The 18,383-nt window shown below is 34.2% G+C and overlaps 2 protein-coding genes and 1 non-coding gene across 3 annotated transcripts; all 3 read left to right on the top strand.

Annotated features, from left to right (window-relative positions):
* The first annotated feature begins 168 nt into the window (after window positions 1–168).
* LOC9306256 (probable disease resistance RPP8-like protein 2) lies at window positions 169–3,644 on the top strand. The gene is given in 4 exon segments (XM_021019088.1): window positions 169–1,425; window positions 1,520–1,666; window positions 1,876–2,524; window positions 2,526–3,644. Coding segments are annotated over 4 exon segments (2,712 nt in total). The 5' UTR covers window positions 169–557; the 3' UTR covers window positions 3,574–3,644.
* Window positions 3,645–5,964: 2,320 nt separating this feature from the next.
* LOC9306254 lies at window positions 5,965–8,499 on the top strand. The gene is made up of 6 exons (XM_002870137.2): window positions 5,965–6,435; window positions 6,651–6,862; window positions 7,334–7,562; window positions 7,690–7,775; window positions 7,872–7,963; window positions 8,052–8,499. Exons 1-6 carry the CDS (start codon window positions 6,130–6,132, stop codon window positions 8,297–8,299), a joined length of 1,173 nt encoding a protein of 390 aa, XP_002870183.1. The 5' UTR covers window positions 5,965–6,129; the 3' UTR covers window positions 8,300–8,499.
* A 107-nt stretch (window positions 8,500–8,606) lies between these two features.
* TRNAT-AGU lies at window positions 8,607–8,680 on the top strand. Its single transcript has one exon. It is a non-coding gene; the product is annotated as a tRNA-Thr (tRNA).
* Window positions 8,681–18,383: the final 9,703 nt, after the last annotated feature.

Below are 18,383 nucleotides of genomic sequence, written 5' to 3'. Positions count from 1 at the left end.
CCTTCTAATTAAAAAAAAAAAAAAAAGAAGAAGTCAAGAAGCCGTGTTTAATAATGACTCACGAGTCCTTGTCATTGAAGACTAAAAGCTCATCTATTTTCTTCCAAAGAATTGCTGCGAGCACAAGCTAGTATATTTCAAACGAGAGGTATGTATATGATGCTATCTTCTTTATTTCTTCTGATTTTTCTACTTGTTAGACGTTGATCTTGTCTTTTTGTATCTTGTTTTGGTGACTTCAATCTGCTTTAAGATTAGTATGTCTGAATTGAATGATCACGAGTCTTGTTTCACGAATTCGATTTTTTTTTTTGTCAACCACAAACCTGAATCATAGTTATGGGTTTCTGTAGTTATATATCAAGAAAAGTTTATTTTGGTTTTTGGATATGATGAAATATCACACTAGAACGATGTGTCCATCCATATAGGGTTTTAACTAATTTTTCCAAGAATGTTTCACTTGGTGATTGTGGATTCTTGACTTCTTGTGATGGTCCCTCATCAGTGATTGTTGACTTCTGTCTGTGTTCATATGGTGGAACAGGAGAGTAGTTATGGCTGAAGGAGTTATCTTGTTTGGAATTGAGAAGCTTTGGGATCTTGTGAATCGAGAATCTGAGCAGTTTCAGGGGGTTCACGAGCAAGTTTCCGAACTAAAACGTCAGTTGGGAAGGTTACGATCTTTGTTGAAAGATGCAGATGCTAAGAAACATGAAAGTGAAAGGGTGAGGAACTTCTTGGAAGATGTAAAAGACATTGTTTATGATGCTGAGGATATAATTGAAACCTTTCTTTTGAAAGAAAGAAGTAGAAAAGAAAAAGGGATCAAGAAGCGTGTCACCAGACTTGCTTCCGTCTTAGTGGATCACCGGAAAATAGTTTCGGATACCAAGAGAATAACTAAGAGGATCTCTGATGTGATCGAGGGAATGCAGAGTTTTGGGATACTACAGATCATTGATGGTGGGCGTTCATTGTCCCTTCAGGATAGACAAAGGGAAGTCCGACAAACATATCCTAACAATTCTGAAAGCGATCTTGTGGGGGTGGATCAGAGTGTTGAAGATTTGGTTGGTCAATTGGTGGGAAATGATAACATTCAAGTGGTTTCTATATCCGGGATGGGTGGTATTGGTAAAACCACTTTGGCCAGACAAGTTTTTCATCATGACATAGTACGACGTCATTTTGATGGATTCGCATGGATTTGTGTTTCGCAACAGTTTACACAGAAGTATGTTTGGCAAAGAATCTTGCAAGAACTTAGGCCAGATGATGGGGAGATTTTACAGATGGATGAGTTTACACGACAAGGTAAACTCTTTCAGTTGTTGGAAACTGACAGATATTTGATTGTCTTAGATGATATATGGAAAGCAGAAGACTGGGACCGAATAAAAGAAGTGTTTCCACAGAAAAGAGGTGAGCTCTTATCAAATAAATGCATTGTTTATGTGCACACATTTGGTCACAAATGCCTTTCATTCCCAACTGTTAAATGAGACATATTTTGCAGGTTGGAAGATGCTACTTACTTCCCGCAATGAAAGTGTTGGTTTACATGCACATCCGACATGCTTTTCTTTTAGGCCTAAAAGCCTAACGCCAGAACAAAGTTGGACTCTATGCCAAAGACTAGCATTCCCTAGGAGAGGTGAAGCAGGTATACTTTAAGATGTAAAACAGAGGTTGTAAATTTTTCATCTTTTCCTGTTGATCAAAATCATTAAGTTGTTTCTATCAACAATATTCTAGATTAGTTGACTAAAATATCAAAATCATGGCCAATCCTTTTGGGGAGTGATGTAATTGGGCAATATCTTTATTTTAAGGATCACAACTTAAAAGATAACACTTGGTGATGATGTGCAGAATATAGGGTTGATGACGAATTGGAAGTCATGGGTAAGGAAATGGTCTCACATTGTGGAGGACTACCGTTAGCTGTTAAAGTGTTGGGAGGATTGTTAGCTACGAAACATACAGTTTCCGAGTGGAAAAGAGTATATGAAAATATTGGACCTCACATCGTAGGAGAATCTGGCTTAAATTTCAATACGGTTTACCGAGTATTGTCTTTGAGCTATGAAGATTTGCCAATGGGGTTAAAGCATTGCTTCCTTTACCTCGCCCATTTCCCTGAAGACTACAAGATAGATGTGGAGACACTGTTTAATTACTGGGCTGCAGAAGGACTTATAATGATCTATCGATCAACCATTCAAGATAATGCGGAAGGCTACCTAGAAGAGTTAGTGAGAAGAAATATGGTTATTGCTGAAAGAAGCTATTTGACTTCGAGAATCGAGTCATGTCATATGCATGACATCATGAGAGGAGTTTGTTTATCTAAAGCCGAAGAAGAGAACTTTCTACAAATCGTCCAAGGTCCTACATCTACCTCTACCTCAACCATCAATGCTCAATCTCCTCGCAGGCTCGCTGTACACAGTAGTAATGCATTTGAAATGATTAGACATGAAAATTTTAAGAAAGTTAGATCTCTTTTGTTTTTCAAGGCCAGCTGTGATACAATCAGTTTCAGACTTTGGAATTTTACCGTTTCTCAGGGTGTTGGATCTTTCTAGAGCTAAGTTTCAAGGAGGGAAGTTACCTTCCAGCATTGGAGAGCTCATCCATTTGAGATTCCTGAGCTTATACAGGGTTGTAGTATCTCATCTACCTTCTTCTCTACGGAATCTGAAGCTTCTGCTCTATTTGAACTTAGGTGTCGATGGAGTTTCAGTTCATGTGCCAAATGTTTTGAAAGAGCTGCGAGAATTGAGGTACCTTATCTTACCTTTTCTAATGGATGTTAAGACAAAGTTGGAATTGGGTGATCTGATAAACCTAGAGAGCTTGAGGGGTTACTCAATAGAGAACAGTAGTGTGAAAGACCTTCTTGGTATGACTAAGCTCAGAACTCTCACTGTCCATTCCCTTGATAGTTGTACTTTAGAAACTCTGTCTGCATCTCTCCGTGAATCGAGAGAACTCGAGCATCTTTCACTGTACGAGGTCATGCATGGTAGGCATAATGAAGGAAAATTAGTTCTTGATTCGATTCATCTCAAATTTTTAACGGTGGGCATGCATATGACTAGATTGCCTGATCAACATCGATTCCCTCCAAACCTTGCGCACATATGTCTTCGGTATTGTTGCATGGAAGAGGATCCAATGCCGATTCTAGAGAAGTTGCTTCACTTGAAATTTGTTGAACTATCATATCGTGCTTTCACTGGGAAGAGGATGGTGTGCTCAAAAGGCGGGTTTCCTCAACTGTATGAGCTAAATTTATGTGGACAATATGATTTGGAAGAGTGGATAGTAGAAGAAGGCTCCATGCCATGTCTTCATACTTTGACTATAAATGAATGCAGAAAGTTGAAGGAGCTTCCGGACGAGCTCATATACATAACATCCTTAAAAGAACTCACAATTGGGTGGAGGGATAGTGAATGGGGGTGGAAATTGTCTGAAAGAGGACAAGATCACTATAAAGTCCACCACATTCCCGTGTTCATTTTATTTACTAGACCTTTGTCTAATTTTATGTATAAAAATTAAAACAGTGTAGAAAACTACAGGATACCTCGATTAATATTAGTGTGTTGAATTATATAATGTTATTTTTGATATTTCTGTTACAATAAATTCTATTATATTTAAATCTGAAGTATACTGACATTTATTGTAGGCATGAGGCTCATGCCAGATCATCATGACAAGTTTGGTTCAATCATTTTGGTTAGATCTTTGGGTATGTTCGGATCCGTCAAGTAAGGTGGATTTGTTGTTCTAGCTAGTTCGATCATCTTGTATGTTTCCCAACGTTAAACATGTTATTATGAGTTATAAAGTTTTTTTTTTTAACACAAATGACATCAAATTATGCATGTTAAAATCCGGTTGTGATGATTATAAATCATAGAAAAAAAATCAGGTATTATAAGTTTATAACTTTTGTGTTGGACAAAGTAAAACTCTTTAGACTAAAATCAGTATCAGTACTCAGTAGCTGTAGTTTCCTTTTGGGTTAGTTTCAATGAATGCATTTTCTCAAAGCTTTTCTGTTTCCATGAGTCATGTCTCGGACAAAATACTGGTTGATCTGATATGTCCTAATCCTCTAGTCAAACATGGTTACTTCAAATGGTTGTGCAGCGCATCTTTCAGATTTCAAGTTTTTGTAGTCCACTCAATTAAATAAATATTCGGGCGTATTCTTTTTAGAGAGTCCCAGAAATGCTTCAATCATCAAAGGCCAAAGCACAAATACATTTGAGAGAATGTTGATAACATCAAATTTGTTCGGGAAAAAACCCGAAAAAACCGTCATCTATTTTTTTTTTGGCCGTTTAATACCTGTGTTTTTAAATTTGGAATAAAAATACCTCATTTAATTTCGATTGCCTTTTAAAACTATCGTTTTTTAAAACTTGGTAATTTCGAACCCGAGACTTAACAGTCGTTACTGGGCGTAACGGAATTATTTAACGGCGTTAAATTTTAACCGGGAAAAAACCAAGAAAAACCGCCATCTATTTTTTTTTTTGCCGTTTAATACCTGTGTTTTAAAATTTGGAATAAAAATACCTCATTTAATTTCGATTGCCTTTTAAAACTATTGTTTTTTAAAACTTGGTAATTTCGAATCCGAGACTTAACAGTCGTTACTGGGCGTAACAGAATTATTTTACAGCGTTAAATTTTAACCCCACATGTTTATATAAATATATACAAACTGCTCACAACACATTACGAGAATGTCAATGTGGTTTAGTGGTAGCGTGTGTCTTTTTTTAAACCACCAGATCCGGGTTTGAATCTTAAACCTGTTTTTTTTTTCTCTTTGTTCTCCACTTCGAATAACTTCCCATCAGTACAAAGTTAAGACTCGAAATGCAAACAAAAGATGAATCATAGAGCGATTTCAACAAATCGATTCTGCAATTAGATCTACCATTGAAAAAGAACAGCAACTAAATCGACATCAATCAGATCAGATCTATACATAAATGGGATGGATCTCGGCAAAAAACCATTATCAAAAAAGAGATTCGAGTGAAGAAGAGAAAGAGAGAGAGACTAGTTTGCATCATCGGAGATCTGAGAAGAAGAAGTCGTCGTCACCACCGGCGAAGAAGACGAAGAACACAAAAAGAAATTAATAAAAAAAAAAATGAGGTTGAAGTCTTGAAGAGTCAAACCCAGCTTCTAAGGTTTACAAAACTAACATGCAAACAGATAGTATATATTTATATGCAAACAGATAGTATATATTTATATAAACTCGTGGGGTTAAAATTTAACGCGGTTAAATAATTTTGTTACGTCCAGTGACGACTGTTAAGTTTCGGGTTCGAAATTACCAAGTTTTTAAAAACGATAGTTTTAAAAGACAATCGAAATTAAATGAGGTATTTTTATTCCAAATTTAAAAACACAGGTATTAAACGGCCAAAACAAATAGATGGCGGTTTTTTCGGGTTTTTTGCCGGTTAAAATTTAACGCCGTTAAATAATTCCGTTACGCCCAGTAACGACTGTTAAGTGTCGGGTTCGAAATTACCAAGTTTTAAAAAACGATAGTTTTAAAAGGCAATCGAAACTAAATGAGGTATTTTTATTCCAAATTTAAAAACACAGGTATTAAACGGCCAAAAAAAAAATAGATGGCGGTTTTTTCGGGTTTTTTCCCAAATTTGTTCTTATAGAAAATGAGAAGTATAAAAAGAACAAATACATGTCATAATCTAATCAACTAATTAATACGTATTTATTATTTAATTGATGATTTGTTAGTCACAGATTGAAAAATCCAAACGACATGTCTTTTTTTGTTATGTTTGGATCGACATGTCTTTTTGGTAAAGGATTGAACGCGTTACCGTTTTGTGGACAATTAATATTATAATTTGGATAATTTATCAAAAACAAAATCAATAAAATCTCTCAATCATAAGCATCTTTGACTGCTCTCTTAATTCACTAAAAAAGTCTAAAACCCTAACATTTCAAACTGCGTTACATAGAAGACGAAGAAGAGAAGAAGAATACGAACATCGCTACCATCATCTCCACACACCCCCAACTACTTTTTTCCATCGCCGGCCTGTAGAAATGTCGACTACCCGTAGGATCCGCGGCGAGAATCGGTTTTATAACCCTCCTCCGATGAGAAAACTTCAACAGGAGCGTGAGAAGAAGAGACTTGAATCGGAGGAGGAGAAGATGAGGGCCAAGGAGATACTCGATCGTAAGATTAAAGCGGAGGAGAAGGAGATGAATCAACCTGAAGAAGAGTGCTCGACCTCCGATTGTTCTTTGCCGAGTCGGGTCTCCACCACCACCACCGGAACTTCTTCCAATTTGGGCCGGTTTCTGGATTGCACCACTCCCGTTGTTTCTACGCAGTACTTGCCTTTGGTAATTAAATTACTCCGATTTCAATTGGATTAGGGCAGTTTTAGTATCAAGCGTTGAAAATGGGAACTTTTGATCAATTCTTGGGATTATCGCCATTTAGGATTATAGATTTGAGAAACATGTTATGAAGTTAGTAGAATCACAAGTATTATGCTTTGTTAAGAAGAATTGTGAGGTTGTTACGCTCACTCATTGGTTTTGTGTTCTTGCTTCAGACAAGCATTAAGGGGTGGAGAACTCGTGAACCAGAGTACTGTCCCTATTTCTTGTTGAATGATTTCTGGGATTCGTTTGAGGAGTGGAGCGCCTACGGTGTCGGGGTTCCTCTTCTTTTAAATGGGAATGATTCGGTTGTTCAGTATTATGTTCCTTATCTCTCTGGAATTCAGCTTTATGAAGATCCATCCAGAGCCTGCACAAGTAGGAGGTCAGTTCTTATCATTTTACTTATATTTTATTTGTTTCCTATCAACCATTAGCAGGAGTGATCTGGTTCTTTGCTCTGAAGTAGGCAAGCTGATATTTAGCAGTTGATTTTTGCCAATTTATATATCTTGAGATGAAGCCACTTCTTTCTTGGGTTGTTCTTAATCTTTGGATGTATGTTCTTTAGTATGATATAAAAACCAACTTCTAAGCGTTCTCTGCTACAATATCTAGAGATATTCATTTGGTTGACTAATACACAACAACTTTCGTGCTCTCAAAAACTAGTCTGGTCTGCGTTTATAAGATCAGTAAAACATGGAGTCGCTGTAGAAAATTAGGAACTAGAGATCAAGTATATCATGGTGTTGAATTCTAAATTTGTTTTGTCTCTTTGGTTTCCTCTTTAATTCCCAATTCGTTTCTGCCTTTTAGATTTAAAATCTTTGTTTTGATGTGTGTTCTTAAACAGGAGAGCTGGTGAAGAAAGTGATGGTGATTCGCCTAGAGACATGAGTAGCGATGGCAGCAATGACTGTAGAGACATTTCTAGAAGTTTATACAGAGCCTCTTTGCAGGAGAAACCTTGCATTGGTTCATCTAGTGATGAGAGTGAGGCCAGCAGTAACTCTCCTGGTGACCTTGTCTTTGAGTATCTTGAAGCTGCTATGCCATTCGCCCGTGAACCATTGACCGACAAGGTAAGTTTATCATGGCTGCTTATACATGTAACAACATTGGCTCGACCTCTCACATGGTGTTCAATTTTAGAGCCGGCGAAAATGCTCTGTTCTGTCACATAATAATTTTGAACCTTTAATATTGCAGATCTCAAACCTGTCATCGCAATTCCCAGCACTCAGAACATACAGGAGCTGTGATCTGTCGCCTTCGAGTTGGGTCTCTGTTGCTTGGTATTGCATCTAACATGTCCTTTCCCACATTTTCATGAGTATATTTTTTCTAATCTCTCTCTCTCTAAATATTATTTTCTCCTCACATTCTTGAAGGTACCCAATATACCGAATACCATTAGGTCAATCGTTACAAAACCTCGACGCTTGCTTTTTAACATTCCACTCCTTGTCAACCCCCTGTCGAGGTAAGCCTGCTCTGCTTATAGAAAACGTAGTCTAAACATGGGCTTATTACAAAACATCACAAATCAACTCTTTTATTATTGGTAAAAGGTACAAGCAATGAGGAAGGTCAAAGCTCAAGCAGATCGGTTGCTGCATCGTTGAAGCTTCCTTTACCTACTTTTGGACTCGCGTCCTACAAGTTTAAACTATCAGTATGGAGCCCAGAGAGTGACGTAGACGAGAACCAGAGAGTCGGAACGCTGCTACGAACAGCTGAAGAGTGGCTCAGGCGGTTGAAGGTAACTCTACCGGACTTTAGACACTTCATATCGCATAGTGGTTCGGCGTGGAGATGATGATATTTAGAGTCATTTCTAAACTCTAAATAAGAAGAGTGATATATAGCAAAAGTGATATATCTTTCGGCTACTTTTGTTTGTTTGAATCTGTATAGACACTGATCGTACATTTGTTTTATTACTGTGGAAACTTGTTATGTAATTGAAACAGTTTGGGAAAAAGAAAAGATGATTATGGAAGAGAGCTTTTTCTGCGTTATGATCATTATAGTTTTGTTATTGTTGTGTAAAAATTCTGAATATGTAGATTGTGAACTATTTGTATTATGAAATATTAATACGATTAGAGTTTGAGAAGCAAGATGCTCTAGTAGCTCAGTTGGTTAGAGCACCCGTTTAGTAAGCGGGAGGTCTTGAGTTCGACTCTCAACGAGAGCATTTATATATTATTACATTTTCTTTAGCCATTTGATCTTTTTGTTTGTTTATACTTTATAAGTTAAGAGTTGCGTATGATAATCGTTCCACGTTAACGTAAGGCCTCTTTTCTTCGGACAGGACCGTTACACCTCAACGCCAAAAACATTTTTGTTGTTTACTTATTATTATTATTATTATTGTCATTTATCAAATTTAGATTTTTCTACATAAGTGATACTATTAGTTATTAGAGAAATTGTTAAAAATGATGTTTTTTAATACCTTTTTTCAAAAATGCTTTTTTTTAGAGTCTATTTTTAAGTTTGTCATCTTTTAATTTTTAATGACCATTTTACCCTTATTTGAAACCAAATTTAGGTCCATAAAATACAAAATATTTTTTGGCGGGAAAAGTGATCCCGCAATTTTCCCGCCAAAACACTTGTAAAAACATTTAAAATACCTTGTAAAATTTTCCCGTAAAAATTTTTCTCGCCAAAAAACTTTTTTTGCGGGAAAAGTGATTCCGCAATTTTTTTGGCGAAATTTTTTTGGCGGAAAAAATTTACAAGGTATTTTAAAGGTTTTACGGAGTATTTACAAGTGTTTTGTAAGGTTTTACAATGTATTTTAAAAGGTTTTACAAGGTACTTATAAGGTTTTATAAGGGGAAAAATGTCATTTAATCGTCCAACTTTCAAAAAATGGCCATTTTATACATGAACTTTATAGAAGGCCATTTTAAACATCAACTAAACGTTGACTGCCGTATTAAACATGAGACTGCGTTGACTTGGCCAATATATACATGACGTTAAAACTCGATAACGGAACCATTAACAGCCGTTATCAGCCGTTAGCTATTCTGTTAGTTAAATCGTCAGCTTTCAAATTTAGGCCATTTTAAACATGAACTTCGTATGAGGCCATTTTATCATCAACTAAACGTTGACCCGGCCAAAAAAGACATGACGTTAAAATCTGCTAACATAACCACTAACAACTGTTATCAATCATTAACGAACAACAAAACTAAAACAAAAAAAAAAACATAATACAAAGAACCAAAACACAAACCAAACACCAAAGACACTAAATACCAAAAATAAGAAATTTGTTCTTGATTACTAGTGTGCAGACGAATGGTGAGATCAAGAGAGGTGAACGTAAGACACTAGACAATGATAAGAATTAGATCAAGAAAGATGAACGTAAGACATTAGACAATGGGGTTAATATCCTCATTTTGTTCCATATTCCCATTTGCATACATATTATGTACTTTCATCATGCTTCTCCTCAAATTAAGTATTCATCTGTTCTTTTCTCTCAATTTTCGTATCATTGTCTAGTGTCTTTCGTTCACCTCTCTTGATTTCACCATTGGTCTACACACTAATATCCAAAAACAGATTTCTCATTTTTGGTTACTAGTATGTCTTTGGCGTTTGGTTTGTGCCTTGGTTCTTTGTATTATGTTTTTTTTTGTCTTAGTTTTGTTGTTCGTTAATGATTGATAACAGTTGTTAGTGGTTATGTTAGCAGATTTTAACGTCATGTCTTTTTTGGCCGGGTCAACGTTTAGTTGATGTTTAAAACGGCTTCATACGAAGTTCATGTTTAAAATGGCCTAAATTTGAAAGTTGACGATTTAACTAACAGAATAGCTAACGGCTGATACGGCTGTTAGTGGTTCCGTTATCGAGTTTTAACGTCATGTCTATATTGGCCAGGTCAACGCAGTCTCATGTTTAATACGGCAGTCAACGTTTAGTTGATGTTTAAAATGGCTTCCTATGAAGTTCATGTATAAAATGGCCATTTTTTGAAAGTTGGACGATTAAATGACATTTTTCCCGTTTTATAAGGTATTTATAACTTGTAAAACCTTATAAAAAACTTGTAAAACTTTATAACTTGTAAAACCTTATAAAATAGTTTGTAAAATCTTATAATATCTTATAAATACCTTATAAATACGTTGTAAAATCTTTTAAAATACATTGTAAAACCTTATTAATACCCAGTAAAAAACCTTTTAAATACCTTGTAAATTTTTCCCGCCATAAAAATTGCGGAATCACTTTTCCTGCAAAAAAATTTTTTTGGCAGGAAAATTTTTTGGCGGAAAAATTTTTTACGGGAATACAAGGTATTTTAAAGGTTTTACAAGTTTTTACAAGTGTTTTGGCGGGAAAAATTGCGGGATCACTTTTCCCGCCAAAAAATATTTTTTATTTTGTGGACCTAATTTTGTTATATTTCCTTATATATTTGTGATATCTTTTATTAAAAGAAGGGTAATTTAGTCATTTTGTACATAAAAAGGGGTATTTTTAAAAATGGACAGCTAAAGGAGGCATTTTTAAAAAGGGGTATTGAAAAAGGGGTATTTTTGTAAGTGTCCCTTATTATTATCTTGTTTTACTTAATTATCAGTTGCCAACACTTGTATTAATATTGATAATTATCACTTAATTAACAATTGCCAACAATACGATTTAAGCGCTCATTCACGTGAATATTGGTATAAAAATAAATACAAACTCTGAAATATTAGATGTATTAGAGTTGAGGTCGATAATTGCAAAAAACGTCAATATCCCATAAAAGAGTTGGGTCAAAGATGGTTTCAATTGGCTAAAGAAGTGGCTGGTTTCACATGCGACATTTAATTTTCAAATAATGTTTTTAATTCTTATCTACTTACCATTGACACTTTGCATCACGGGGAAGCTCCTCCGCAAATTGAATCTACATCAACTATTAATTTTTTTTTTTTGGTAGGAAACAGGGAGTCAAGCCTCCCTGTATATTATTAATGAACTTGAAAAAATTACAAACGGACATGCCTTGGAAACGCAGTTCCGCGGTCATCATCCTCAACAAACGCTTCCACAAAAGGTGGAGCAAAATCAAAAGCGTGAAAGCCTAAAGGCAAAGTAAAAGCATAGTTGGCCAACCCATCAGCGAGACGATTAGCTTCCCTATAAACGTGCGATACACGGACTATCCAGTCCCTAGAAATAAAGCCATGGCACAAGCGTACCAGGAACGACAGAGGATGCGAATCATTGATCCCCGTCTGTAAGAACCCAACCACCAACTCCGAGTCCACCTCCAACTCCAACCGCCTGCATCCCCTCTCCCAGGCTATGTAGAGACCATAGTATACCCCCCATAGCTCAGCCAGTGGCGCCAAACATAAACCAATGTTCAGTGAAAAGTCGCCACGCCAATGTCCAGCACCGTCCCGTAAGACCCCACCCGCGGTAGCCAGCCCCGGATTACCCCGAGAAGCGCCGTCAGTATTCAGCTTCCACCACTCCCCCGTCGGTGGTTTCCAAGCAATCATTCTTTCGACTCTCGGACTAGTACCTCTCGTCTCGCGGGACAAACGATCAGCTCTCTCTACTTCAGTCGCAAGGTCCTTCACAAACTTAACTCTGTCCCTACACTTCCCATTCTCTCCGAAAATATATCCGCATCGCCACTTCCAGCCCCACCATACTCCTAAAGAAAATAGTGTAGCCCATGACTCATCCACACCATTTCCCGCAAGCTGCAAGTTCTTGTATAACCATTCCAGAATGGAAGTATTCCAGAATTGGTTGCGCCGACTAGCTGGTACAATCCGGCGCCATATACCGGCAATAGACGGGCAGTCCCGCAACACATGTAAAATTGTTTCCTCTCCTCCTTTGCAAACTTGACAAACGCTTGTATCTCCGAGGTGGCGTCGATGTCTTTCCACATTGGTCATAATGGCCTGATGTCCTACTAGCCATAAAAAAGTTCTCACTCTCTCCGGCGCTACTACCCGCCACACACGATCAAAGAAACTCGACAAATCTGGTCTCGGGTCTCTGTTCCTTGTCAAGAGTGCATATGCAGATTTGACCGTGAATTCACCATTCGCAGTCTCTCCCCATGATAATCTATCTCTAGCTCCGGTGACATTATCAATGACGACCGCCATCAATTGTAGGCGAGCTAAATGTGAGGCGTACGGAGTGATTCTGTTAAAGGTCCAACCCGTACCATCCCGCCAAAGCTCCTTCACCCGCAGCTCCATCTGATCAGTGGGTACGTCCGTAACAACGCTATCCAACAAAGGTTCATTCGATAACCATTTATCCGTCCAGAAACGGACTTCTCTCCCATCCCCCACGACCCATCTACTCCCGCGGGTAACCACCTCTTTCAGTCCACCTATTACACCCCTCCAAGTAGATGAACTTGGTCTTTTCGCGTCTATCCAAGTACGATCTTGCAGCCCTCCAACCTTATACTTACTGCGCAAGACTCGTGCCCAAAGACTTGTATGGTCCTTAATTAGTCTCCATCCAACTTTTGAAATCAGTGCTTTATTCATATCTTTAGAGAGTCTAATCCCAAGACCACCCTCCTTCTTTGGCTTACAAACCTTCTTCCAAGCTACCAAGTGTTGTTTTCTTTTTTCAGGTGAACTGCCCCACAAGAAAGACCGAGACACCTTGTCCAGCCCCTCCAAAACTGACGTCGGCAAGGAAATAACACTAATCGTATGTACCGGAATTGAGCTAATTACCGACTTTGTTAACGTGAGTCTACCCGCAAAACTCAAAGAGCCTCCTTTCCACCCCGCAAGCCGTGATGAAACTCTCGCAAGGACCTCCCCAAACGTTTCTTTATTTATCCTTTTCTGAAGGACCGGCATCCCCAAGTACTTTCCCAACTCCTTCGTTGACTTAATACCGCTCTCTTCGCTGATCAATTTTTCCAAATCCCGGGAGACATTATTTGAGAAAAAAATCTTTGACTTCTCTAAGCTCACTTTCTGGCCTGAGGACACGCAAAAGGTCTCCAAAATTTTGCGTATAACCCGAACTTGAGCTACGGATGCTTCCGCGAAAAGAATAAGATCGTCAGCGAAACAAATATGGGATAGTTTCGGACCTCCTTGTGAACTATTAATTTTGTGGTCACTAACTTTGAGTTTTTGTTTTTTCTTTTAAACAACTCAAATAAACAGAATTAAATTGCATGAAATATTAATAATTAACAAACGAAACTATATAAATCTTCAAATCTATATATATGAATAGAGAGTTTTATTTCCATCTAATATGAACACTTTTTTATTTATTGCATGGATTATATTTTGTTAGGATTGACTATTGAACATAGGTCAATAATCAATATCATTAAAATCTTAATAACATACTTAATCTTTATATAACGATGGGGGCTCTGCTTCTGATGCTTGCCCATAATGTGAAAAAATCAATTTCGTTGAGAGATATTCTTTCTTGCATATCTTAATAAGTTTTGACATAATGTGGATATTTTATATACTAAGTTTTAAAGTACTATTAACTCTGATTTAGTTTAGTACTTTGTTAACCTGTTTACATATAATTTGGTGGATTATATGAATTTGTTTAGACAGTGATCATAATTGCTTGAAATATATGTAAGATTACGCATCATCTTTCGTTCTATAACGCTTGGAGCATCATCACTACGGTTATTGAATTAGAGTTTGTCCGAGGTAAATTTTATAGAAAATTCATTTTAGTAATTTTAATTTTATGGTATATTCAATCATAAATTACCTTCCACTACTCTTGACTCTTTGTTCAAATATTTCCTGCAACACTTTATTTTAAATTATATATGGAGAATTTTCTGTAGTATATGTAGAAAATTTGGAACAAATTTCGTTTCACATGTCTATCACAGTGGTTTAGGAAAAAATAATACATAACATATGTGATTAATATTTTAATAGCTGAACATAGAGTATCTCGTAAAATTGACAAAATATTTATGTTATGTTATCGCATAAAATGATATCGATTTTAAATTTGTTTAGGAAAAAATAAAACAAAACATATGTGATTAATATTTTAATAGCTGAACATAGAGTATCTCGTAAAATTGACAAAATATTTATGTTATCGCATAAAATGATATCAATTTTAAATTTGCATAGTGTAAGAGATTTTATTCGAAACTCAATATGTTTGAAATTCTTTTTTTCAACCTCAACAATGTTACCAGTTAGTTATAAACACAGAAATAAATTAATATTATAAAATTCAAATATATAACCATTGATATTCTTAGACAAATTAAAATATTCTTGTTAAGACATAAGAAACAGTTAATTAATTTTATAAATAACAATCAACATAATCCTTGATCTAAATACATATATAACCATCACGATCAATAGTTTTACATTAGCTTTACCATTTTCTTAATTGAAATGAACCTAATTTTTTACAAAAAAAATACAAGTAATATTGCTTAAAGTTAATCTAAAATGTGGAAACCCTTGATTAATGGGCATGGCTGATTAAAGGTTAATTGCTTTTACATTAGGTATGAAGCTTGATTTACATATAATGAAATTTTTCGCTTACGGATGTAGAACACTGTATCTAAGAATCCAACGCGCTGCATGTAGAACACTGTGTATTACGTGTAAAATTGTCCATTATAAATGTAGTGGGTAAAATCATTTGGAGTAGATTTGAGAGTTGCTAAGAGATTACTCGTTCGTATAGCCGTTCATCATAATCATCGTATCCTATACTATTATTTGGGGAGTACAATTTACTATTACCCTTAATTAACCTTCTCATTTGTAAGAATTTACTTCAGAATGCCATTAGAAATAAAATTTTATAGAGTAAATTAATTCAACTCCTTAAGGATAAACAAGTCAAATACTATTTTATGCAATTTAATTAATTTAATTTAATTATAAAAATGAAAATCTATTATTAATTTCTTTAAAAAGAATTACCAATCAAAATGAACTTATAAGATTTGATATCTGATTTACCATATTAATTTGTTATTAATCGTTACACTTCACCTCTCATCTTTATATGATTCTATTTCTATTAAATAAATAAATCATTATATCATCTATATAATAAAAAAGTGAAGTTTTTTCCGCAGATACCAAGATTTGAATTTTTAAAAACGAATATAAATTATTCAATGTATGAAAGAACAAATTTAACGGGTCAAAAATTCATATTTGAGTAATATATTCTTTTTTTTTTAATATCATCAATATTTAATAGATCAAAAATTTATGAAGTATAAATACTCTAATTTGTTTTTTTGAAACAAATATTTATAATAGGCGGCGGGTTGAATATAATATATTATATGATGAAATGAGTTATGATCTTTATAACTATTTGAATATTTATATTTAATTTCATATCATTTTTTTTTAATTCATAAATTTACATACTACAAATTTTTTTTAAAAAAAAAATTAATTTGGAACATTTAATTTAATATATTAAAGAATATCATAAATATTTAATAGATTAAAAAGATAGAGAAAAAATTATAAATACATTAATTTGATTTTCTAAAAAGGTATGTTTAAAATATTTATAATAGGCGGTTAAATGTAATGTATTATATGGTAGAAAGTTATGATTCTTATAACAGACGGCATTTTAAGATTTTATGATGAGATGAGTTAAATAAGGTTTGACACTTCTAAATATTTAAAAATTTGATTCTGCAAGCAATTTTGAAAATAATAAATAATAGATTTTGCCGCAATATTGTCATAGGGATTGTAAAATGAAAATATAGACTCCACACACGGATTGAATTTGGTATTATTATATATCAAATATATGTTCATAACATATTTGATTATGTGAATAATTGGTAAATTCTGTAATTAGCTCAAACAAATCTCTATTTCAACAACCATGAATCAGAATTTGAAAAAATAATTTCCTAAATTAATTCAAAATAATAGCTAATTTTCATAAGTAATTCAAAATAATCTACGTTTTAGATGCGATTTATTTATGATATTTTGATTTTGATCTAACTAAATTATATGCACTCTCATTTTGTGGTTGTTAACATAAATTAACTCATTGTTTAAACAATATTAATTTTTTTAAAAATAATCTTATTTTTTGTTTTCATATCTTAAAAAAAATATCCATAAGTGAATACTATAAAAAAAGGAAAATATATTCATTCTAATATTATATATAGGGACTAACAAAAAATATGATTTTTTTACTTACTATTATAATATATCACAATTTTATTCTAAAACATAAAATTTATAAATTTTGTAATAAATGAAATTTAATCCGTACTGTAGTACGGGTGATGATCTAGTATATATATATGTGTGTTTGTTGTGTTCGTTTTGGATTAGTTTATAAAATTATTTATTCTGATTGTATGTGTTGTATGTATTTTTAAATTTAAATTATTGGTTTGATCGTATATTATTGTTTGATAGTATGACAAAATTAAGATTTTTAAAATTTGTACTTTAATTTTATTGGGTAACAGCTTGAAAATATAGAATTTCGTATCATATTTTGCCTTCTCAGTTTTGTTTCATTATATAAAAACGGAGGAATATATGGTTATATTTTATGGAGCTATAATATATTATCTCAAGATATACGATCGAGATTCTTTAAATTACAAAAGAAGAAACCCTTTGTTTTACAAAAAAAAATGATTACATAAAATTGGGATATGAAAATGTTATGTCTACGGATTAGACCAAGTAATCATCTTTAATTTACATCTATAAATGAATTTCAAATAGCAGAATAGGCGACATATTGATGATGAATTTTATAGGTCAGAGGCTTTTATAAGACTATATACATACGACAAAGTCATTAACAATCCCAAATGTTGTGACATATATCGTCCATTTGTAAATTACTAATTCACTAGTTATAAACAAAAATTATATATAGAACTTTTGTATGCGGTTATGGTCCTTATGGATATGCATAGAAATATTTTTTACAGATAATCAAAGTGGTTAACTTTATCTTTTGTAACTAAGATAATCGTATTTGAAGAGCTTTATATAATTTAACCATTTTCCCTGCTTGCATACAATTTGAAAAATATCCATTTATCCTACCAGGTTGTATTCCAATAAGTAGGGATAATTTATATAAAAAAAAAAATATGTAACTAAATATTTTACGTAGTATTTTTGTGGTTAAAGGAAAAAGGGTTGATGAGTAGGTGTTATAGTGGAAAGCAAGCATAGGAGGAGATCCACCAAGATCACTTACCAAAGTGCGTTGTTGCCACTTTTCCCAATACTATTGGATACGTTACACAAATGTCATATGTGAATCATATGTATGTGTCTCTTAGGTTTATTGTTTCCATTATTATAAGGTTTCGAGTTTCGACCATGCAAGTGGCAATGCAATTGTGCACTTCTTTTTGTTTTGCTTACTTTTTCTTTTTTGTTTCTCTTATATATGCTTAATTATAAAAACTTAAAACGAAAATAGGGTGATGTTCGATAACATTTGACCACACTAAACATTTGGTATGATCAAACCCAACAAATTGTTTTACATATATTATGCCTAAACGTTTAATTACTCGGTTTTAGCCATAATTTGTTTTATACTTTAGTTTCATGGCCGACTCTAAATGTTATCAGAACCATCATCGAGCGGAAGAGTTGTTAACATCATATATATATGACTTTACCCGTGAAGTCTTTTAAGAAGAGTTTGTAGCGATCTTCAACCAAAGTCGCTTAGTTACGGAATTAACTTTTATCTAAATGGTGACACGGCAGTGGTCTAGTGGTAAGAAAGAATTGAAGAAAGGTTGGAAGGAACTAATCCAGATTCGATCCATTATAGAAACAAAAACAAAAATCACATTTGTGTGAAAAGTC

The sequence above is a fragment of the Arabidopsis lyrata genome (genome assembly GCF_000004255.2).
Source record: "Arabidopsis lyrata subsp. lyrata unplaced genomic scaffold ARALYscaffold_7, whole genome shotgun sequence".
NCBI classification, from domain to species: Eukaryota; Viridiplantae; Streptophyta; class Magnoliopsida; order Brassicales; family Brassicaceae; genus Arabidopsis; species Arabidopsis lyrata.
The sequence above is the reverse complement of the archived record's forward strand: the minus strand, read 5'-3'. Positions and strand labels throughout refer to the sequence as shown.

Coding starts and splice junctions, on each gene's coding strand:
- LOC9306254 (XM_002870137.2), top strand. CDS start 6,130: ATGTCGACTACCCGTAGGATCCGCGGCGAGAATCGGTTTTATAACCCT. Junction 6,436..6,650: donor CTACGCAGTACTTGCCTTTG/GTAATTAAATTA, acceptor TTCTTGCTTCAG/ACAAGCATTAAGGGGTGGAG. Junction 7,776..7,871: donor AGTTGGGTCTCTGTTGCTTG/GTATTGCATCTA, acceptor ACATTCTTGAAG/GTACCCAATATACCGAATAC.